At 31.8% G+C, this 25,292-nt stretch overlaps 1 protein-coding gene across 2 annotated transcripts; it reads right to left on the bottom strand.

Moving 5' to 3' along the window:
- Positions 1–16: 16 nt before the first annotated feature.
- On the bottom strand, positions 17–12,413 carry POK1 (phragmoplast orienting kinesin 1). Of its 2 annotated transcripts, none has more exons than XM_068607504.2 (34): positions 11,876–12,413; positions 11,647–11,802; positions 10,923–11,006; positions 10,702–10,821; positions 10,503–10,616; positions 10,306–10,398; positions 10,042–10,202; positions 9,883–9,957; positions 9,671–9,758; positions 9,500–9,558; positions 9,332–9,395; positions 9,119–9,184; positions 8,862–9,020; positions 8,638–8,742; positions 8,230–8,465; positions 8,074–8,143; positions 7,917–7,970; positions 7,773–7,831; positions 7,285–7,336; positions 7,125–7,184; positions 4,947–6,648; positions 4,749–4,822; positions 3,316–4,617; positions 3,123–3,230; positions 2,765–2,925; positions 2,417–2,501; positions 2,241–2,315; positions 1,845–2,075; positions 1,373–1,471; positions 1,213–1,287; positions 1,076–1,134; positions 759–870; positions 547–654; positions 17–465 (listed from the first exon to the last, which is right to left on the bottom strand). In XM_068607504.2, the coding sequence occupies exons 1-34, from the start codon at positions 12,263–12,265 to the stop codon at positions 334–336; spliced, it is 6,588 nt and encodes a 2,195-aa protein (XP_068463605.1). In that variant the 5' UTR covers positions 12,266–12,413; the 3' UTR covers positions 17–333. The 2 variants fall into 2 exon arrangements, with proteins under 2 accessions (XP_068463605.1, XP_068463606.1); XM_068607505.2 differs by having other exon boundaries at positions 7,926–7,970; positions 11,876–12,386.
- Between the last annotated feature and the right edge of the window lie 12,879 nt (positions 12,414–25,292).

Raw genomic sequence — 25,292 nt, 5'->3', positions numbered from 1 at the left:
ATTTGCACAAGAGAAAAAAAAAAAAAGACTAGGTGCTCACTATTACAAGCCCAAAAGCACAATGTACAAAATTCAAGATGACAACCTGGAACGTGTCAACTCAAAACTTGAACAATATACAAATCAAATAATAGGTTAATTCGCTCCCCGAGGTGAGGGAGATAATAAAGGGGAAAACTTTTTCCAATCATTTCACCTTAATAATATGTTGATAATTTGCATATTATCGAGTAAGCCTTCCTAATACAAATGGGATATGCGTACATTTTTTCTTTGGCAAAATTATGTTTCTCTCTCTTATGCGTGTGAAGAGTGTATGTACAGTTAGTTTATTTAGCCTTGAGAATTATTACCAGCAAATTCGCGGAAACGAGAAGGCTCGTCGTTAAAACGAGAAAGACGTCGTTCGGGTTGAGACAACCTTTTACGGAATCCAACTGTACCCATATTTAAATCGCCTTTGTCCTGTAATAATGAATGGCACATAAGGAAAGGGTTCGTTATTAAATGGTAAGTAGTGAAAAATAGAAAGTTATGTAGACATGCCTTAGTCTTTGATGACTGTGGAGCAGGATGGGTATTTCGTGTCCCAGCTACAGTTTTCACCGCGTCATCCAATTCTGCAACCTTCCTCAAGAGATTGGTCTTGTCCATCTACAAGAAACCATTAGAACAAGATTTTGAATTAGAAAAATGATAGAATGACAACTTTGAATTATATGGGAAACTCAAAATCACAATTATGTCTTCTGACGTACCTTCAACATTTCATTCTGTGCACAAAGCAACTGATCTCGTTCTTGCAGTTGCTGCATTGCTATCTTAGTGGCAAATATATCTGCCTCTTTGGTTTTCAGTTCCAATATGCAACTGAGTCACAAATTATTAGTGAGAATAATGGAACTATGAAATGAAAGTTTTGAACCTTTTGCAGTTCTGAATAATCCAAAAATACTTTAATTACGATAAAGAACTTCCTAATCATGAGCTATTCCAAATTGAAAAAAAGTAACTACGACGTATAATCACACACGGAAAGCAGATTAGTAAGACATGGTTTCTGAGGTATACTAACCTCTCTCTTTCTTCAATGAGATCATTTATCTGCAGTCTTAGATCGAGGTTCTCTTGTTCCTAATAGAAAGAGATGGTAGGTAATTAAGACAAGCACGTGATAAAATATAATATACACCATGATTTTGGATCTAGTACCTTTGCAAAGAAATCTTCTCTGTGTTGCTGAGCTTCCTCCACTAATTTGACAATTTGGTTTTCGTCTATCAAATTCTATAACATACCAGAAGCAAAAACGTAAGACAATGAGAAATCACATCCATCAACTCCCACAATTATAAATGAATCTGAAACTTACTGCATAATCGGTAATGTCCAATTTTACACCAAGAAGGTCCCGAATGACATCATGAGTCATGTTTTCAGTAGCGGCCAGCCTTGTTTGTAGCATAAATACCTGATCCAATATAAAATTTAGACCACTTTGCATTGAGTAATTATCGTGCTAATTTTTCGTACCACTGTTACAAAATCTATATGAAGCAGTTTGTTATTCCTACGCCTTAAATTCTATACCTGGCCTGCAGCTTAGTTATCACTGGCTAACTGTTACAAAATTTGCTTTTAGAAAAAAAAAATATGCTAGTCCGTGAACCAAATAATAAACATTGCAAAATCACTGAGAAAGTCGTGTAAAAATTAAGGCATGGAAGAAAACAAATTCAACAAAAAAAAGGTGATATTGGTTTCGGTTGAGATGAATTATGAATGATAATTAATATGAAAATGATATCAATGAGTATTCTCCAATTGTCTAAAATGGTAAAGACCTCCTTTTGCCTGCTAGCTGAAAGTGCTTCTAGTTCTTCCACACGGAACCTTGCCGCTGATAGTTCTTGATCTTTCTCCTGATTCATCTGCTGAACAAGATTTGAAATGCACCTGAACGGTGAGCTCGAACCTCTTGTCCTTACTGAGCTTTTCTCAGGTGCTGGTGCCACTGCCGTTGAATTTGACATTTCTGTTTTCACTTCAAGGAACATTGACTCCAGGCACTTGTACTAACCAAGAAGGATAAGAGAAGCAAAAAGAGATGGGAATGTAAGAATAACAGTTGATACAAAGTTTCTGGTATTCAAAAAAGAATATTGTTTACCAAACTTGCTTTTCAAAACAATGTGGCCCAAAAAAAATAGCTGATAAAACATAAAATATTATTTTTGTACCTTCTGTTGGTACTGCATTGCTTGGGCTTCAGCATGCAACACAATTTCGGATATGTATTCTTTGCACTTTTTAATCTTCCAAAAAATATACAAAATGTCAGAGACAAAAATAGTATGATGCATAATACAGTTCTATTGTCTTGTAATGAAATATCAAGGGAGTCTGGGAAAAATACCTCTTTATCTTGTTCTGCATTTTCCTTTTCAAGAAACCTTATCCGACTTAGTGCTTCGTGAAGTTCCAGTACACTACTATGTTGCCTGCATAGGGGTTTTAAAAAGATGGACAGTGAAGAAATTAAATCAGATATTGAGAATAATTTGAACCAACTTTTCATGTAAAATTATTTTATACTACAATCTAATCTTGTATCTCCTCTTCATCGACTAATCAGGTTATGAGAGTGAAATTCTTTCAATCATGTGCGACAAATTGATTAGACTATACTATGAAAAAAATTTACACCTACAGTTGATCAACATTAAACTATAACACATATCAAGGAAGGAATAGCAGCTCTAACCTAGATATCTGCTCATCAGTTTGAACGTTTGTGCTTTCTGAATCAGCATTCTTGGGAAATCTGTCAACTAACAATAATCTTTCTTTCAAAGCTTGGAGTTCCATTCTTAATGAATCACTAATTGAACGATGTCTTCCCACCTCCTCATCCATTTCATGTACCTATGACCAATCCATTATAGTAAAAAAGAAGCTAATATGCAAAAGACCAGTTCAGTTATCCTATTGAGCATTAATAATATTACTGAAAAAGGTAGTGGTATTAAACATTAATAATATTACTAAGCTTCATCACTTTGAATTACTTACCAAAAGCTTTTCCGTAATCTTTATACAAGTGAATCATAGATGAAACTAACCTTTTTCTCTAAAACATTTATGGTTGACTCAAGCTCCTCAACAGAATGTTCCAGAATCTTGACTTCCTCTTCCTTTTGCTCAGCAATCAGCTTACTAGACTCTGACTCCTACAAATGATATTTCAGTTGCACCAAAGGTGGTTTCGCCAATAAGAATTATTTGAAAGTAACAGAATAATCAGCAAATAGATACCTGATGTGCTTCCATGGCAATAGCTTCCTTTTCGTCAGCCAAGGAATAAGCCATCTCAAGCTTAACAGTCAAGACACCAACTTCTTCATGGAGTTGGTCTCTCTCTATTATCACCTGGTTTAGTTCATCCTCAATGCTTTCAAACAAGGAAAGTGATTGGTTTTCCAGTGAAGCTGTCAAATTAGTAATTTCTTTTTCCAAACCTATAATCACCTCTCTGTGTTCATCCAATTTGCTTTCAGCTTCAGTTTTGTTGGCATATAAATCTTTCAGAAGCTCCCTTAACTCCATATTTTGATTAGCAAGATTCTCAATTGATTCTTCAGCAACTTTAAGCTCATATTTTGATTTAGTTAAGGCCTTCTCGGTATTAGCCAGAGAACCTTCAAGTTTTCTGTTTTGAACCAGTACATCATCAAGCTGACTTGCTTTATTCTCCAGTTCATACCGAACTTGGCTAAGAGAAAATATTAACTTCTCAGTCTGATCCTTAATGTCCTTGCTGTTAGAAGCTGACTCCTGCAATAGCCTAAAGTCAAAAAGTAAGCCCTCTAATAACACTTGCTTCCTCTCTAGCTCCTTTCTAAGAGCCATATTTTCATATAATGTGTTGACATTGGGCAAGTCTGGCTGCTCATGCACCTTCTGGATTAACACACATAGATCTGTTTTCACTGCACCTTCACTACCTGTATTAATTACAGGCTGTGCAACACTAAAGCAAGATTTTAGCAAATTATGCAATTCCCCTTGTCTTGCTGATGGCAAATCATGGTTCATACTAGCGCAGGCAAATTTACTGACAAGCTCTGATACACAGCAATTGTACAGAACAAAAGATACAAATCCTCCATCCACCATCTGAGAGCAAATATCTTCTACCAATGATCTCATATTATTCATAGAGTATAGCATCTCCTGCCCAGTCAGAAGAATATCAGAATACATTGTCAAAAATTTCTTCTCCATATCAGTTTGCATTTCCAAAAAATGCTCTTCTAGCATAGAAACCGAATTTGCCATCTCTATCAAACTGCAATGGATACTGTCCTTTAGTAATTGATTCTCTTCTTCTTTGTGACAAATTGAAGATTTGAGTTTTTTAATCTCTTCTTCTAAGCTCGCTCTCTCAAGTATCAAGTTTTCACCAGACTGCTTCCACATAGCAGTCAACTGTTTAGAATCTTCATATGCTTCCGTTAATGCATGCAGTGTAAGATCAGCTTCCTTCACTGTTGCATGAGCTTCCATAAATTTGGTTAAGAAACCATCATCAGGCCTGATCTCCCTATAACCCAATATCTGAGCAGAGGTAGAGAATTAAGAAAACATAAGAGACGGACCTATGTTCTTGTACTTTGTCAAGCAAGCAGTAAATTTAATACTTGGTGCATTTATTTCATATTTAGGCCACTAAATGGAAAGCTACATACCTCTCTGTCATTCTCACAACCTGCTTTGTCTTTCTGCAAGCTCAACTGGAAAAATGGATCCTCCCTTTTCAGTTCTGTCATTCATCATTACATGATTTAGTCTTCTCCAGTACTTTTCAGATGAATAAATACAAATACATGTGACATTTAAAAAACTGTATATTTATGAAAGTCAAAATGGAAGTAGTGAAATGATACCTTCTGAGTTAGAAAAGGATCCATCATCCAATTCTTGAAGGAATGCAGACAAACAAAGATAGAGTCTTTGAAAACCATCATATGAGGCATTTAATTCTTTACTCAGACAAGACACTACTGCTTCATTGAGAAATCGCCCTTCCATGAGCTTTCCTGTATTTGATGATTTGCAGTCATCAGATTGAATTACAGCGTATCTTTCAGAAGCAAAGTTTTCAATTTCATTCGATAAATCAGAGAGTGACGAACTATCAGTGCTCAATTCATCAGCATTTACAAGATCTTCATCCACATCAACTAATCGTAAGCTACACACATCTGCTTCTCCACTAATAAAATTTCCTATGACATTCAATCTTCTATTCACTTCAAGAAGTTGCTCTTTTATCTGATGCAGTGTGTGATGTTGTTGGTTCGCAAACTCCTCACGTTTGTTTGCATTTGATGTTGACAAATCAACCGTATAAGCCTCAGAACTTCTGTTATACATCCTTAAATCACTTATTTCTTTCCTCATGTCCCGAGTTTCCTTGACAATGTCCTGAATCAAGTCCCTGTAAGCAGAAGTAAGGTCTGAAACACCAGTTTGGAAAGCTTCTGTCTGAATTTCTGTATCAACAAAAGATACTTTTACAGCATTCTCCATCTCCAGTACCTCAAGTTTAGTTAACTCAACTTGAGCCATAAGATCATTCAGTATCAAATTATTTTGGACATCTTGATTCTCAGAAATAGTACAATTTCCAAGTTTGCCTTCAGGAATGGAAACATCTTGAACATCACCATTCACGTGAGCTACATTATAACAATCAGAGAGCCATTTTGCTACAAGGAATGCAGCATCAGCTTGTTTAGTTGCTTTACAAAGTTGATTGTTTTTATGATTTATTTCATTTTCTAGCATCCTTATCATATTAGTCTTCTCATTTAACAACAATTGTAACTCAATTGCCTCCTCAATGCCTTCATTCTTGTCTATGTGTTGAAATGCATTTAAGGTTACAGTTGCTTCCCTTAAGGAACTTAATTTCACCTCCATGTCCAATACCATCTTCTGTGCATCCTCCAAGCTGCTCTGTAGCTGCAGAATTGCTTCCTCCTTCTCAATATACTTTTTGACAGCCATGTCAACATGCTCACTAATCCAAGCATTGACCTGGGGAAATGAGCAAGAAATGTTTTTCACCTGACCACAAGCCTCTTTGAGAGATCTTGAACCTTCTAGAAGGAAGGTTGTCAGTTCCAAGATTGCTTTTTCCCAGTCCAAACTCCGTGACTTAATTTCCTCTTCTTTTTCTGCAATCATATTTCTTAACTCTGCATTTTCTTGAGCAGTGGTGCATAACCTCTCTTCAAATTCTGACTGAAGATGGGCAACCTCTTCCTGTAACTGAAGAATTGTATTGGTTGTCTCCATCTCAACCTCTTGACAGATTGTTTCAGTCTGCTGTTTTTGAGATAACTGTAATGTCCATTGCTCTTGATATCGGCCATTAAGTAACCTCGCTTCTTCAAGATCCTTGCTCATTTTTTTTAATTTTGCCTTTAACTCTTCGTTGTTGTTATATTCATTATCTTTAGCAAGCACTACTGAGGCTCCCAATGCTTTTGCTTCTATTTTATTTGCTAGAGTATCCTCAGCTTCCCTTGTAGAGGACGGAACTTCATCTCCAGAATCACTTCTTACCGACAATGTCTCAATCTGTAAAATTTTACTTAATATGGTGAACTTAATTATAAAACAACAAAATAAACATGAAACTCGGTTCCCAAAAAAAGATGAGCATGAGAAACTATTAACCATTAAATATTTCTCAAATACAGATTTAGAAATATCCCTTGCCATGGGAATTTTGGTTAATGGATAATGGTTTAAGATATAAGGATATTTGCTCAACATGAGGAAAATTGCTTGGGAGATGAATATATCTTCGTATATTTGCATACATTTCTAAGAAATTTTGCTTTCTTTGCTTCTTAACTTTATTTCAAGTGATGAAATTGCTATAGATTTTGGTCATATTGAATATCCACCTATGCAGTAGACATAATACCAGATAAAAACTACCACAATATGCACACAACACAACTGCATTAATGTTAAAAAATCACTATCATAAGCAAAACAGACTAAAAACTGAAAAGTTAAAAATGCATTCTATTTTATTCTTTCCTCACCAATGAACATTTATCTGTCTTTAGAATTTCATCAGCATGCTCAAAAGAAGAGTTCACAAACTGCAAGAATGGAAAGAGTTAAACATGATAGACCAGAGGTTCAGCAATGTCTTCACAGGCATTTCCAGTATTTCTTAAGTTATGCTCATATAGACTTAACTTGATTGTAGTTCAAATATTTTCCCAGCTCTGCTTGTAATTTACCCACTTCTCTGCAACATAAACAATGAATAAGAAATGAAGAAAGTTGTTAGTGGTCTACCAGCTAATAGTTTTTAGAATTGCAACGCAATAATAGTATCATCAATACAGACTATTTGCAATTATGCTATGGAGAGAAATTGAAGATACAAAATCATTTTTTTATAGATCTAGACAACAAGTCTCATGTTTTCCACAATAAATGCATTTTTCATTTGTTCTAACTCCAAAATGTCAAACAATAAAAACTTGAAAATTAAATACAGCTTCAATAAATTAGCATTGAAGTTATAGATTAGCATACAAGGAGACCCCAGAGATGAAATAAGAATGATGAATGAACTTTTCAAGGAATTTGCTGATTAGGAGCCCCATATAGAATAGAATACCAAATTTCATATTAATAATGATGGTGATAATGATGACATATTTAAGGCAACTGTCTACCTAAGCAATTTAGAATTCATATTCTGGCATTCTTCTAGCTCTTGTGCAGTAGCAGTATCCTGAAATATCAAAGACCACACAAAGTGAAAACAGAAAATCTCAGATAGCACTATTAATAGGGCATAAGTAATAAAAGAAGTAAACCTGATTTACATTTTTCATGGAGAATGTAAATTTCCCCTGGAGATTGACAAGGAGCTGAACATTAAAGAAATATACCAAATATCAGAAATCCAACCCAAACGAAAGTTGATATTTATCTTTCAAGAGAGGGAGGGACAAATTATGGGATCTAACCAACCTGATCACGCAATTCAGATAGTTCAGTCAGCAATCTTTCCCGCTCTCCGTGCTCATAGGACTTTTGAAATCTGGTGGTAAGAACTGATGTAAAATGAGCCACTGGCATCCAGGAAAAGATTATAACTTAAGAATATTAACTGTCCACACAGCTTACAGTCGAGGTTGTTGCAAAAGTCTATCATTCTCCAAAGCAAGTGTGGATAATTCTGAATTTTTATCTATTTTCACTTTAAGCAACTGAATCTCCTCCTGCAAAGCCATGTTTTCCTCCATGAGATACTTCTCAGCTGTCAGTTTCCCATCTACCAATAACTCAAGTTGATTGATTTTCTCCTTATAATGCCTCAGCATACTTGAAGTATGCTCAATATCCTCTTCTCTTTGTCGAACCTGCCAAAATTGATGTTACTTTAAGCCCATGATATTAAAAATATTTGGGCCTATTCACATAACTCCCAGAAAAAAATTCTGGGTACAGACTTTTGGTATGGTAAAATTATTGTCAGGTTTTAAAACGTGGATATGTTTTGGAAGGCTAACTTTTTTGTCAAAACATACTCACCAAACAATTTCTATGGTCTATTTCAGCCTTTAAATTCTGGATTGTAGTTTCTGCCATTTTTTCTCTCCTCAGGGCACTAACCAAAGCAGCTTTCATGCATTTGATCTGCCAGATATAACAGCTCTTACTTTCAGTGAATCTTGTAATAATTATTATGTAATAACCCTCGACGATTTCACACAACTCATAATACAAAAACTTCACCATAACTGCCATAAACTAACCTCTTTTCTTGGAATGAGTAGGTTGTGATCTGGTGTTGCTCTTTCTCCCAAAGAGTCATATCCTTCTGACACTTCACTCGATGTAAACTTCTCGGAGTTTGGCTCTAAATTTGATGAGGTAGGAAAAAATTTATTGTTCATCAGAAAGGACAGTTGACCCTGTTCGAGTTTAGTACATGCCTCAGCTAAGTCAGCCCCAAAACTTAGTATAGTTTTGTCGAAAATCTCCCATAATTTCAAAATATTTAATCAAATACCTTCAATTGTTGAATCTGCAACTGCAGTGCACTTACATCACCAGAAGCATCTTCATTCACTTTTGCCTTTTAGTGTAAGGAAAAGAAAATCAATTAATTCAGATATTATCTCAATAAAAAAATTAATATATACCACGCATTATGGTGTGTAATTCATACACACCCAAAATTTTTTAAAAAAAAAGAAATGCAGACATTTAAATAGGTGAGTACATTATTTTGAATAAGCTTGGCTCGCTGCGCAAACTTCAGAGTGCTTAGTGTTTCATTAGCACAGCTGCAAGAGAATAAAAGTCAAAATTAATGATATAAGAAAACAAAGAAACATCAAGAAGCATTCATTGTTCATTATTTAATTTTAAGCATAAAGTTAACACAAACCAAATTGATGGGCTGACATTTGCAATGACCATTGTCTTTGAATTTCCACCTAAAGAATCCTGCATATAAAGTTTTGGAGAGTACAATCATATTACTACAGAATAATGTACTGAATTGTATGTAAAATTAATGAAAAACTAATGTCAATTTTTAGAACTTGGTGTATCTAACCTGAAGAAGAAATGTAAGTCTTGAATCTCTGTACGGAACATGCCTAGGCTTCCCATGGGCTAAGTCCACCAAAGTCATTATGACCAAGCTAACAAAGCACTTAAGGTCAGCCATTTGAACTCAACGAATTGTTGTGACAGTGTTTATTAACATTCAACTGAAATATATCAACAGCAAATAAATTGATAAACAAGTCTGTGATAGTGAGTTACCCAAGTGTTGACAAAGATTTATTTATATTAGCTGCTTCTTTCAAACGTTCAGTATCTGCTCCAGAGCTTTTCTGCCTAGATGAAAATGCAAGTCAAGCCTGGTTTTCAAAAAGAAATAGCAACGGTTTATAAAGATTCTGATAAAAGATATTCTGTTACCTTTCAGAACCAGCCAAATCTACTAAATTTAGCCTAGCAAACCTAAAGTGAGTCATAGAATCTTTCTCCCATTGGCTTTCAATAATACAAGTGAAAACACTGTGAGACCGACTGCTTTCACAGTTCATATGAGTAGCAGCCACCTTCCTATTCACAGTGCCCTGTGTAATTATTTAGGAGAAGAAGATCAGATCAGACATGATCAAGCAGTGTAAAATATTAAGGTAAATTTAATGGTGAACCTAATTGAGCACAAAACCCAACCTGTAACAAAAGCCTGAGAACATCATAAACTGTGTCCACGCTATGTTCAGTGAGGTTTTCAACGTATACTCCCTTCTTCAAATCTTCTCTGAGCTACAGGGAGAATATTGAGTTTTAAACTCTATTATACAAAGCATTAACAATAACAAGTAAACAACAATTAGAGATAAGGCTAGATACTATAATTTGTGGATTACTTGTAGATTGGTTGATGAAGGCTCAAGAAGATCAGTTATTTGCTCATTGTATATCTCCAGAAAGGAACACTTGCAACTATATTTCAGCTTGTAATCCTTCCTACTCTCTTCTTCCTACATCATAAATATTCCATAAGAAAATCCAACCTTTGAAGCAATAGTCTATTCAGGTGAAAACACAAGCATTGTAATATCACACCGCTTTAATCCTCATAAACAAATAGTCAAAAACTCTTGGTGTGATCCCACTATCATCATGAAGGTATCCTTCTGTTTCATTAATCTCGCCCATCATGGTATATGTTTTACCACTACCCGTCTGCAGACAATCAGCCAAGCACAACTTCAGCAACAATCAAAGAAATACGTAACAGCTTGTAGAAAAGAACAAGACACTAAATCCCCACAAGTAACATGTACCTGACCATAAGCAAACATACAACTGTTGTAACCAGACAAACAGTTCTCCACCATGGGAACTCCAGCAACTCTGAACAGGTTTTCCTACACCAGTTCACCGCAATAATGACTAACTAATAAGCAACAATACTTAAATTTGATTTGTGTGCCCACATCAGATACATGTCTATCGTCAAATATCAATACTCTTAGCTACTCCCTAACATGTATTTAGGAAGTATCTAAGTCTTTACAAAACATCTAATAAAACTAAATGTGACATATTTAGAAACATATAGGCAATGTCCATCAATTATTTTTTTCATAGATAATCTCAAAAAAAGGATACAATAAAATTATTCTTATTTGTGGACAATAAGAAGTGATCTATGATGACAGCAATTATAATTTTTATTTTTATTTTTCATATTGTCCATGAAGTATATTCTTCATTTGGATTTGTAGAATTTGCAACATATTTACTATATTTACTATATATATACACTCAACAAACTTAGTGAATTTCCATACAGATATAGACATGTATCATAAACTTACTGCATCTCATAAATTTTAGAATAAATGTATCTTCTCATCGGATTTATTGCACCATAACTAATAATACTAAGCATGTGAAATAAACCATTTCCAATTCAGTGCTCTTTCTTAAAACTTTAAAAATTGAAACAGCATACAGAGTTTGTATACACTATTATATTGTATTTGTGACAAAGTGGAGACTCACCTGGGATAAGGTCTCGCATCCTATATGATCAAAAGTGAATCTGGTTTCAGGATGACCGCGCCACACCAAAGTGTGCGCGCTTTCCTGCTTCAAACACCTACCATGCCCTTGCGAAACCTTCTCCACGTTACTCAGCGGTCGAATCCTAATCAGCACCTGAAAACGCAACCTCAGTCACAAAACCGACGCGAGAAAAACCAATCCAGAATTCGTTCAAATGAAAACATACCTGCACGTTATGATCCGTCCAGAACGAGGGATCGTCTTTGAGCTCGAAATGCGGAACGTGGACGCAGAATTCGGTCTCCTTGGGGAACGCGGACGCACTCGGTCTTCCTCCGCCGAGAGAAACCCTGGAAGCGGTTCTAGTCGGCGTGCTCTGCGCCGAGTTAGGTTCGGAGTGCGACTTCCCGATCCTAGCGGAGAGCCTGGGAGTGGCGCTCCCGAACCGAGGCTGGCGAGCTGGTTCGAGTTCCTGACATTGAGAAGGATCCGGTATGGAGTGGAGTGGAGTTCGAGGAGGTGGAAAGTTGACAGGGTTCTGCGCTGCTTCCAATTCGTTCTCCTTCGTTTCGCTTAGAGAGTTTCTTCGAACGCATGTTCGATTCTCCTTCCACATTTTGATCTGATTCTGATTCTAAATTCGTCAAGCTCTTACTTAGCCACCAAGCTCATTTGTTTACTTCTGCTGCGAGATGGAATAGGAGGACCCGCCTCATTTCAAATTCAAGTTTCCAAAATTGTAGCCGTGCCCTTCAACTGTCTCTTTATGCTAACGTCACCTACAAACACCTTTTAAATTTCAAACGGGAGCTCCTTGGGTTGGTCCACTCACGCTGCTTATTACTTCCTCTAACGTTAAAGAGGTACCAAAGGTTACTTAATTGTAGTCCGTTGATGGAAAATAGTCATGGTTAGTGCTTTAAAAAAATATTATGCAACCTTTTTTATTTCTTTGCGAAGTACTCTCATGCTTTCTTATCGAAAAGAAAGAGAATCCTATGTAAATTAAACAAGTTTTTAAACAAATTCATGGTAAATTAATGTTCTCTCCTTTCTAATTATATATTAGTGTTTATTAGGATTTGTTGGTTGTTTGAATATTCTCCAATAAGATGTATTATTCTTTTGCCCGTTTTTCAAAATTGGTTTAGAATTACCTTTTAAGAGTTTAAACCATAACGACTTAAGGCAAACTTAATCTTTAGTTATAATCTAAAGTATATAGCACTTGAGACTATTAAGTGAAGGGTTAATCGCAAGAAAAATACACAACCCTCAAACTTTTAAGTGAAAAATTTACAAAATAAGGGTAAAAAATTTATCCCCTAAGGATTAGAATCTCATCCTAATTTAATGTCAATAAATTAGGTTTTCTTTGCCGTCTCCAATGGTCAACCGGTTGGTAGAAAATAGTCAACCTTTATATATATATATATATATATATATATATATATATATATATATATATATATTATTAGGCATATTATGTTTTACGCAAATAATGAAAATATTTTTTTTCAGTATAAAGAAAAGGATACATTAATATTCTAAAGAAGAAATGCACTAATTACCCGTTTAAAAGTAAAATTAAACTCTTTTGATATAGATTTCAAATTTTATTATTTATATATACATAATGGCGGGATTTACATTTGAGTTTTATGTTATTGCGTGTCATTATTGTTTTCACCATATATAAGAAGTGGCCTACAAATTTTAAAAGCAGTTATATAATAATGAGTATCAATTTGAACTTATATTCGTGTTTTTGCTACTTTGCCATAAACATTTATTCAGCGTTACAATCTCAAATAAAAAGTTGTGGATGGTAGTAATAAAATTTTAAACTGAGGTAATAAGAACGAAGTTGTGTAAGCAAAGGAATAGATTACAAGTTATTTATTATAAAAACAGATGATAATATATATGCAGTCTTTACAACAAAAATTTAAAAATAATATATATATATATATATATATATCAGTTCATGTCTATTAGAATATTAATCTACTAACTCATTTGTAATAAAATTAGTAATCAATCCAAGTCTTACAATAATTACTATAATATCTTATGTTTTTTTTTGTTAGAAAGTAAATTTGAAGAAAAAGTGTAGAAAAATATTTTGGATTAGATAAATAGAATAGAAAATAAATATGAAAGTTTTTAGAATATTAATTTACTAACTCATTGGTAAAAAAATTAGTAATCAATAAGTCTTATAATAATTACTATAATATCTTATGCTTTTTTAGAAAGTAAATTTGAAAAAAAAAGTGTGGAAATATGTTTTGAATTAAGACAAATAGAATATAAAATTAATATGAAAGTTTTGTAGTGATGTTGTAATATGGTGAAATTTGCAATATTCTCAAGTAAACTAATTGGTCAATTATATAGTAATACATTTTGCAATTTTATTTCACTTTATAGAAAAACTCATCTAATTTCAACTAGCATCAGTCCTACAACAATTTAACAAAATTACATAATACTAAAAGAATAAAGATTGATTAGACTACTTGTGAATTGGAAGTTATAAACTTAATTCTTGTTATAGTAACAAAATATGTTTTGATAAAATCACAATTCAAAACGCAGTAAAATAAAATCAGAGAAAGTTTCAAGATGCTTAAAATAAATTTTTAATATAGCTTGCATTAACTGATTTAATTACATATTGCATAGATTAATTACATAAAGATAGAGGACTTATCATCATTATCATAAATGTGATAAAAAGCTTTCCATTAGATAAAACTAAATGGGACCACTATAATAAGTTTACATGTTAGATGAGTTTTCACTTATTTTATAAGAAGTTAAGATTAGAGCATTTAGATTGTGTTTGGATTGGGGAGTGACACTCTAGTTGAGGATAAATGAGAGGATTCACTCTAGTTTGGATCGGGACAAAGATGAGGGTGAATGAGTGGGGGAGAAAAAGTTTAGTGAGTGAATGATCTTGTGAAAGTTGAAGAAAAAAGAGAGATGAGTGAAGAGAAACTCATGTCATAGTATGTGAAATACCATTGTGCCCTCCTTTTTCTTCACTTTTTTTGAAAGTGAATTGATTTTACACGACACCAGTGTCATGCACAACACTACATTTATTCCATTTCAGAGATTATTGACTTTGACATAGGGAATCTCTTTGACCACCATGAATGTGATGAATGCACTGCCTCAAAGTTGTTAGGTAATGTTGTTCATTCACGAGTTATATAAAGCATGGTTATAGGAAACATACACTGCATTTGAAACAAACATTTCATTCAAACAGACTTTTGCATGTTTGAGTGGCCTTGGAGAGTTTTGTGAGTTAGTAGAGTGCAAAGGTAGTGAGTTTGTTATTGCATCTTCGATCTCAAGTTAGACATTGTGTGAGTTTTCTACCGTGCCTAATTGATTACCAGTGGAAAAGAAGACATCACTTAATCGATTATGTCATTCAAAATAGTTGATAATCGATTAGGTTGAATACATAATCGATTATGTGTTGTTTTTTGAGAATATAATTGATTATTTGATGTGTGTAAAATATGAGCTTAATCAATTATGTTGTAGCATAATCGATTATGATTGTTTTGTAACCGAAGGTATAATTGATTATGCTTTTGAAAACTTTGACTAATCGATTAGGTTGTATTTTTAAGACATAGGATAATCGATTATGTTCATACTTATTTTTCCAGATTTTTCAATTAGTGTTTTGCGTAATTTTTGTTTTGTTTTTTTAATAAAATGTGGATTGTTTCCAAGTGTTGTTCGGATGTTTTTATTATAAGTTTAATCTGTTTAACTTATTTTATAGTAATTATTTATGTGAATAAGTTTGCAATCGACTTGAATATATTTGTAGTATAAGTTAAATGTTTTTTTAATTGAGAATTTTTTAGAAATTATTAGTTCATGTGTATTTCAATTTTAGATGTAAATATTTTATTTGAAATTCAATAATTATATTAATAAATTAATTATTCATATGTTCTTATAAGTTATTTATGTAATTTATTATTGTATTTAAAAAACAATATAATGAAATATAAGTTTTTATTTTATTTGACATTATTTTAAATTACAAATCTGCATATGCTTTTTGAAATTATTAATATTAATATAAATTAATTTTGTCTTATTAATCAAAATTAATAAAATACATTATTTAAAATTAGAAATATTAATATAATCATCAAATTTATGATATATTATTGATTATTGAATTCATAAATTAAATATATTTATTATTGCGAATCCATTTGAAAGAGTTTTTTAGAGTGTTAATTAAAATCCATTTTAAATATACAATAAAATTAATGTAATTATTGTTTTTATTAGTAAGGAAGCATTTTAGTATTAGTAAAAACACATTCAATTTTCTTTTCTATTTAACATTTGTTTTTAGATTATTCCTTTATTTTTTAGATGGTTTTGTTTACATAAGTAATTTTTGTTACATTTAATTGTTTATGAGAAAAAATAATTATTTTACTTAAAATTAATATTTTGTGTAGAATGGTAATATAAATTGCATTTTTTTAAGATCAATTAATACTTATGCGTATTAAAATAATATATATATATATATTAATTTAGATATTTATACAATTTCAAATATTATATACAGTTTCAGATATTAATTTAGATATTTATACAATTTCATATATTAATTAAGTCAAAATTGAATCCTAACGTTTGGATTATTAATTATTAACTAGAAAGAGTTATAAAAAGATTATTCAACCTTAAATAGTGCCCTAAAAGCTCTTAGCATTAGAGCGCTAGTTAGCATGGTCCTAATTTATTTTTTCTTGTACTAGTTATCCTGTACTGTAGGCATCCATCCACCAATTACTTTTTATTGTGTTTAAACAATATTAGTAGGAAATGTTCGCAGTTCCTTATGCTTGGGTGATTATATTTTATGCTACCCTTAGAAGTTTTAATACCTTTTTAATGATATCATCTAATTAGATAAATATTGAAAAATTTAATTTTTGCATATATTTTTATATCAATTTTTGTTATATCACAGTATTGAATTCATAAATTTATGTAATTGGTATTTTTTGTTTAGAAATATTTTCTGTTAATTAAATTTTAATATTGGAAATTTTGTTTGATTAAATTTTAATATGGGAAATTTTAATTTGTGTATATATTTATATTATTTTTTTATATTAGAGTATTGAAATGATATAATCATTTACATTAAAAATATTTATTTAAATTTTATGAGTTATTATAATTAGTTTTTAGGGTAATCGTACTAGTGTAGTTTTACACCAAAATGGTAATCGTATTGTATTGACACTTACCTGTAATCATGGTTCTCGATGAAAAGTTAAACATTACATAGATAACGATATGAATTCGGCGAGGCATTTTGACGAGGTAGAGATGGTAGATTTTGAGGAAACGATTGCAATTTATAACGATCTTGGTGCGACGAACATGAATTTAATTTCACAAATTAAAAAAAATACTCAAGGTGCATCAATGATGATCCTTTGTATGATTGGTTTTGGATTGAATTTATTATGTACGGTGCGTAATACAACCAACTCTATGATCGAGTTCCAACCACAAAAAGAGTGTCGCAAACAAAAATTGATGGAGTACTTGGTTCACACTGAACGATGTCCTGATATTATTCTCATGAAACCAGAAGCCTTCCTTCAATTATGTCAACAAATTAGGGAAATTGTACTTGTTAAAGAGCATATCAATCAACCGTTGAAGAACAAGTTACCAAATTTCTCCACATTATTAGGCATAATGTGAAGAATTGAAGTGTTTCATTCTTCTTCCATCGGCTTGAAGAAACAGTTTCCCGTCACTTTCATAAAGTTTTGAGTGCGATTTTAAGGTTGGAGGGAGAATTCTTAATTCAACCAAATGGTACTGTTGTAGAACCGCATGTCCTTAACAACAATCGATTTTACCCTTACTTTAAGGTTTGTTTATGACAACATTATTTTAAATTATATATAATGTTTTATTTATTTTGTGTTTAATTAAAATTATGAAATTTGGTTTACATTAGGATTTTTAGGGGCCATAGATGGCACTCATGTATGTGTTAAGGTCTCACGTGCTGATGCACCTCGTTTTCAAGGGAGAAAAGATTGACCATCCCAAAATATATTTGCAAGTTGTGTCTTTGACATGAAATTCACATATGTCCTAGCCGGTTGGGAAGAAACTGCCTCTGATTCAAGGATATTGAAAGACGCTTTAATACGAGACGATCCTTTGGTTATTCCATAAGGTTAGTTTTAGGTGTTTGGGTGTGCAAAACAATAAATAGGTTATAGTGGTCATTACTAACGCAGGTTTCCAAAATGTTTGTAGGAAAATACTATCTTGGTGATGCAAGTTTTATGTTAAAACCAAAAATAATAACACCTTATCGCAGGATTAGATACCATTTGAAAGACTATTCATGAAGAGGTCCACAAAATGCTAAAGAGTTGTTTAATCATAGACATTCGTCACTTAAAAATGTAATTGAAAGGACTTTTGGGGTAATGAAAAGATGTTTTCCAATTATAGCCAGTGGGACTGAGCCTCATTATGATGTTGATACTATAACAAAAATTGTTTTAGCTTATTATATTCTGCATAACTTTCTTCACGGGGTTGACAATGACGAGTCTTTGATTAAAGAGGTAGATCATGAATTGCTACAAGAAAATGTACAACCAACCCTTTCTCATGCTTGTGACAAGATTATGTAAACAATTAATTTGATGTAATAAAATATGCTTTATCTTTTGTTGCAATGTTTCTCCTCCTAACTTTATTTAAGTTATTTAGATGGATCACGCCAAGAATGTTGTTCCAGATTCATCAGGCGGTTATCAAGAGTTCACTAAGTGGACGGTGGAGATGGACTTAATTCGTCTAAATGAAATGGTTGAAGAGGCATGTCGAGGTTCCAGAATTGACGGTAGGTAGACCACTTAGGGATATACTAACATTGTTATAACTCTACACGATGCTAGACTATCGGCTTTTAAGAAAAAACATGTAAAAAATCGCCAAAAAAGACTCAAGGACAAGTGGAGGGAGGTACATGATTTGTTTGGTGGACTGAGTGGTTTCGCATGGAACCATACCACTAAACGTTTTGAAGTGGAGGATGAAGTTTGGAATGACTTGATAAAGGTACCTCCATAAATATTTTCTATAAGAAATACATTTAAATGCACCTTGTCTTGTACTAATATGTGACATCTTTGTAGGCGAAGCCATCTGCCGGAATGGCGTGTCAATCCCATCCGACATTATAACCTAATGGAGGAGTTATGGTCTAATGATAGAGCCACCGAAAGTCGGGTGAGGACAGGTCGCAAGATGAATTCACCTCCACACATGAGTAATTTCAGTGTGAACCTAGACAATAATAATATGGATTATATCCCTAACCAATCAAACTTTGAAGATGCAAATGACTACGTCCCACGGTCACCTGCCCCTCATATTCAATCCAGTGACACTCCATCAAACACTCCTTCTGACATACCCTCTAACAGTCTTTCTGAAACTCCCTCAAACACTCCTTCCATGCCTTTTGCGGGCTCTGCTGGCACATCCTCGTCTCGAGGATCAAAAAGAAAAGGGCCCACCATGGACGAAATTGATGAACATTTTGCTTTGTTGAATAAAAATATTCAACAATGTGTTTCGTCCATTAAGCATGGAAATCATACGGCCTTAGAGTTGATTGACATTGCTCGTGTACAAACAACCACAACACAAGGTGTAGCTACGGAAATTAGACGAAGAAACGACTTAGATGCTTAGCATGTACACCATCAACGTCGTCATGCATCATACTAGTACTTTGAGTCTGATATTTGGGCTATGCTAGTGGAGCTTAATATCCAAGATGAACAGGTCATGGATCAATGCTACGAGTTTTTATGTGAGCATCCAGTCAGAGTTAAGCAGCTATTTGGGATGCCATATGAGTGTCGCAAGACAAAGTTGTTTGCATTATGACTAGGTGTTGATTTGATGTCTCTGACTCCACGTTCATTTCATGTCTTTCACTTATATGTTGTGTTTCTATTTCATTTCAATTATTATCTAATTTTTTTGTGTATTTTGTTATTGGACACTTATTATCATAACTTCTATTACTCTATTTGAGGACTTATAGTATTGTATTTTCATTGGTAATGTAATATTTTGTTTATGAAGTTTTAGTGTTGTGTTTGATAACTTCTATTATTTTGTTTAAGATATTTTCATGAATTTTGTTTACTTAAAATTGTGTTTCATATTTGATGTCATGAACATTTTATTCTTTTTATACAATGTTATAATTGCATTATCTATGACATCATCATCCATGCAACACCAGAGAGCCATAAAGGTAAAGGTCCAACACATATGATGTGGTGCCTCCTACCCAAGGAACGGGAATTTAAGATGTTCTTGATTATTCAAGATACTTTAGTACAAAATGTCAGATGGTGATCTATGAAAAAATGTTTCACAGGAGACCAGTGTTATCACCAAAAGTCATGCATTTTCCATTTTTTGTTGCATTGGGGTTTCAATTTTAGAACCATATGAATTTCCTAGGATTACAACATTTCCTTATAATGAAACTTTCGTATTATGAGGACTTTGTGAGAGTATTTTATACAAATCTAAAGTTCACACCTATTGGTGACCTTTATATTGAGATTTGCTCAAACCGAAATGAAATAAGACAAATGGATTGGATGAACATTGCAAATCTCAGATATGATGGCGTTAAGTTAACCCTTGGAATGATCTCCGAGGGAGTAAATTTTGATCGAGCATTGACGTTATAATTGATAAGTTCCTAATTTCAGTAATATTTCATATTAAAATATAGGCACTTATGACGATTTATTGCTAATTTACATATAAAATAATCCCTAATTTATGAATGTATACCTTTTTACATTTTTTATGATCTTTATTTGAATAAGAGCATTTTATTCCCAAATTTGGTGTTAATTGCAGGTTTATAGGAGAGATTGAAGATTTGGATAAAAAAAATGAATGATTTGAGCTAAAAAAAAAGAAAGTTGGAAGATCACAGAATGGAGAAAAGTGCTGGAAAAACCAATTTTGCAACAGGAGATTCTCGCTCAAGCGAGAATTCCTCGCTTAAGCGAGAATGCGTCAGACATATTGGACCTTTTTATGTTTTATCACTTAGTCCATCAACGCGACACAAAAAGCAACCTAACCCTAGAAAATTAGGTTAAACAGGGGGCTAGAAGCTCAACCCCAGTGTACCAAATTGAGAGGAAAACACCATTGAGTGAATTGTAACCCAATTGGGAGAATGGAAGGTGCTAGAAGTATGCGTGGTTAACTCTACCCTTTGGGATTGAGAGTAATCTGCTTGAACTCTTATGTATTGAGGTGATATCTTATATATTATAATATTCAATTCTTTGATTAATTATTGGTATTGTTGTTTTATTTCTAAATTTCTGTGACAAATTAAGAATCTTAAATTTGGCTGAAATTATTTTTAGGGTTCCGACCTAAAAAACAATACTTAACATATTTGAGTGTTAGGAATAGACCTGAAATGTTAATTGTTATTAACGTCTGAGCTTCGTTCTTATAATTATGTGAGGGATCGATAGTTAGGGAACATTCTTAAGGATTTTATGTGCGAGGAATCGATATAAATGAATTTTATACGGGCATCAATTTCAATCAAAGAACTTAATATTAACATGTTAATCAAAATACATGAGAGTGAGAGAGATGAAACCTAATCCCTATTTTTCCAACTTGAAGCAATTAATTCTTTGTCTATTTTCTTATTAATCATTGTGAACACAATCACTTCAACATTCTTTTTAATTGTATTGTTTCATATTTAACGATTAGTGTACTTGATAATTCATTGTTCCTTGTGGGATCGATATCCGTCCTTAGGAATAATTATTACTTCTGACAACGTGGTGCACTTGCTGTAGAAAGTCATCAATCATCCATGATTTGTGAAGAGGTACAAGGTCAAAATGTCAGAAATGCAGGTAGTCTGAATATGAATGACAGACTATTACATTACACATAAGTGCACATGTTGTGCCCTCATGGCAGTAACTTCGCACAACTATTTAATGAAAATATTTTCATATTGTGGTGCATGAAAAATGATATATTGATTATTGGTCTCATTACATCATGCAACACATGCAGAAATGTTGGGATAACAACATGCCTCTATTGTATGGCATTTTGATAACATGGATCATGTAGGTGTATGACTTGGACTTGTCAAATGATGCAACAATAATGCTAGGATAGAATCATTACTTTGAGAAAAAAGTATGAGAAAATTAAATATATTCCGGGTCAATGGCGTTTGGCAACTTGATAGGCCTGACCAGGCAGACAAAGAAGATGATAAAGACATTAAATTGGCACAAGAATATGTTCAAGGCGGTCAACCTCAACCCGCAATCCCCCATCAAACCAAAATGTTAACACAAATTTGGGACAGGATAAAAACATCCAGGAAAGTATGAGGACCATGAATACACGTTTTGACAGGGTTGATCAAAGGATGGAGTGAATTGAGGATCGAATAAATAAGATTGAACATCATCAACGCCAATGATTGTATTATCATTATGTTATTGTTATTGTAATTTTTTTTTCATGTTGAACATTGATAAATTGTTATTGTTATTGTTATTTTTCATGTTGAACATTGATATATTGTTATTTAATACTCAGGTTTTCATGGTACTTATTTAGAGAATGATATTGCTTTGAATGCAAATTTTGTAACATTTTATTTATATTATGCATAAATCAAATTTAGGCTCCATTACCTTTATTGGAGAATCGAGAGCATTACTTCAGTGACCTTCAATGTCTGCATATCACACCTAATCATTGTCTAGTTGTACCGGTTGTGGTGTGCAAAAACGTTGTACTTTTACCCATGCGGATGGGAACACGAGTGCCTTCGTTGCATCTATTTGTGGTTGTAGAGATTTTGTTGTTTTGAGAACAACAACTGAAAAAAAATGCAAGAAAACAATTTTGGAGTTGTCCTAAGTATAAGGTAAAATTTATTCAATTAGGTTTGTTGCAAACTTAAGAATGTTATTTTAAAGTTATTCATTGTTTAATTTTATTCTTTTCTTCAAAATTACAAAGAAATTAATACTGATTAAATGTAATAACTTTATATATTTTTCCTTTCAAGACTATATAACGTTGATACTATGTTTTAAATACTCATTTATTATGTTTAAAATATATTAATTTTTTTGTAATAATAATAAAATCATTATTAATATTAATTTTATTATATAAATATATATATATATATAACATAATATAAATTAAATTAAATAATCATAAATAATATTAAAATTATTTAAATACATTAATTTAACTAAAAATAATTTAAATTAATAAAATGAAAAATAATATAATTATATTTTAATTTTTAATTTTATTTATTTATTTTAATTTTACATTCTTTTACTCTTTTATTTATAATTGAAATTTTTATTTATTTTAATTAACTAAAATATGCACAAAATTAATTATTAATTATTTTTTCTTTTTTTTTATATACAAGGATGAACTTGCACTTTTATAATTTACATCATTAAAAATAATTAAAAAAATTCTTACAACCATCACATACTTTAATAAATACTTCAATCTAAACCTCCTCAACTTTTTTCACAACTTTTTTCACACTTTCTTCTCACATCTCTCACACTTTCACTTCTCACACATCCTCAACTTTTCACTCTTCAATCCAAACAAAACATTAATTTTGAAATAAAAATTACAAAACATTAATGTTGAAATAAAAATTATAAGTTATCACTATTTACAATGGTATGCGGTACCTCTAAGCCTCTCACTTGTTTTTGGATATGAAATTGATTTTTCATGTATTGGTTTTTATATAGTGGTTTTATACTGATTTTCATATATTGTATGGTGTTGGTTTTATATTGATTTATACCAATTTTTATACTGGTTTTGTACGGCTTTTACACTGGTTGTTACATTGGTTTTTATACTGATTTTACTGATTCCACCGTGTTGATGCATTCAAATATCATTTTATTCATATAATACATACCGATTAAATGAGTAGTGGAGGTGTTAACGGAGGATTTAATCATTGAAGATTTAAATAAGTAAAAGCATTGTAAACATGTTTATGTTTGGATTACTCATTTATTCTGACTAGTTCCTACAATTTTTCATTCTTAATGTTATTTTGATGAAATTCAAAACATAATTTATATTATATTCTTAATATTATTTAAAAATGTGTATATCTCATTTTCCTACTTTTTGTTACAAATTAACATAAAAAACATAAATGTACGTACGAAGTATTCCTAAGGATTTTCACGGCAAACATCTCAACATATTTTTCTGGCCAGAGTTGGAATATAAATGCAGTGGACAATTCAATGCAATGGAATATAATAGTGACCTTTTATTTGCCACCAACAACACACAACAATCCCCTCATTTATCTGTATCCACCAACTGACTAATGTATAAGGACTAGTAGATGCAAAATGTAAAAATTATCATAAGAATAACCATGTAATGTATAAATGTATTTAGATATACTAGTATAATTGTAAATGTATTAATATATGAATATGAAGCAGCTACATTTGGGTTGAAGTAAATAAGATCTTATGTTTACTTTTCTTAAAAATAACTATAAGGCGAACCTAAATAACTCCAACTCATGGTAGTGTATATCGTATCATTATTACGTCCATTCCATGTAACTAAATATAATGACGAATGAATTGAATAATATGAGCTAGTTATAAAATTTAAATTCAACAAAAAAATATTAGAGTAAACAAATTTCAGATTGCACCAAAAACTGGTGCAAACAAATTACAAACAGTTTTCTTTCATTTCATTAAAATTTCAAATATGTTTAAATCAGTTAACTTATATGAATCATTGTTCTTTCCTAAAAATAATTAAATAAAAGATATTGTAACATTCAAGAGTCTCTAACCTCTATCAGACAAGACTAATGCTCTGTTTGGATTGGAGATGAGATTTGTGAGGAGGAGGGAGAGTGGATTTGTTGGGATTAAAGATAATGTGTTAGGTTGTTTTGATTGAGGGATGATAGTGTGGATTTATGAGGATGATTTATTGAAATTTGTGAGTGATGTGATAGTTGAGAGAAAATTTAGAAAATATTTTAAAGGTATAAAATATAAGTTTACAAATTTATCCTTATTATTAAAAAAATTTAAATAATAAATTATGATATTTTTTTTAATATTTGAGTTAATTAAATTTCTGTAATATATAAAAATTAGAGATATAAATGTAAAAATTGGAAATTGTTACATAATAAATAATTTAAAATTTAAAAATTTAAAAAAAATATAATATAAAATAATTTTGTATTAAATTAAATTATATTATTAAATATATTAAAATTTATGAAAATAATTATTATTATTGTTTTGTTGATATTATAATTTTATTTTATTATTTTTATTATTTATAATTATATGTTGTTATTAATAGTATAATTAAATGTTTTTATTACATAAATTTATGTAATATTTAATATATTAATTTTACATATTGTATATATATAA

The sequence above is a fragment of the Phaseolus vulgaris genome, chromosome 3 (assembly GCF_051622355.1).
Source record: "Phaseolus vulgaris cultivar YP4 chromosome 3, ASM5162235v1, whole genome shotgun sequence".
NCBI lineage: Eukaryota > Viridiplantae > Streptophyta > Magnoliopsida > Fabales > Fabaceae > Phaseolus > Phaseolus vulgaris.
This window is presented reverse-complemented; position numbering and strand designations above follow the sequence as displayed.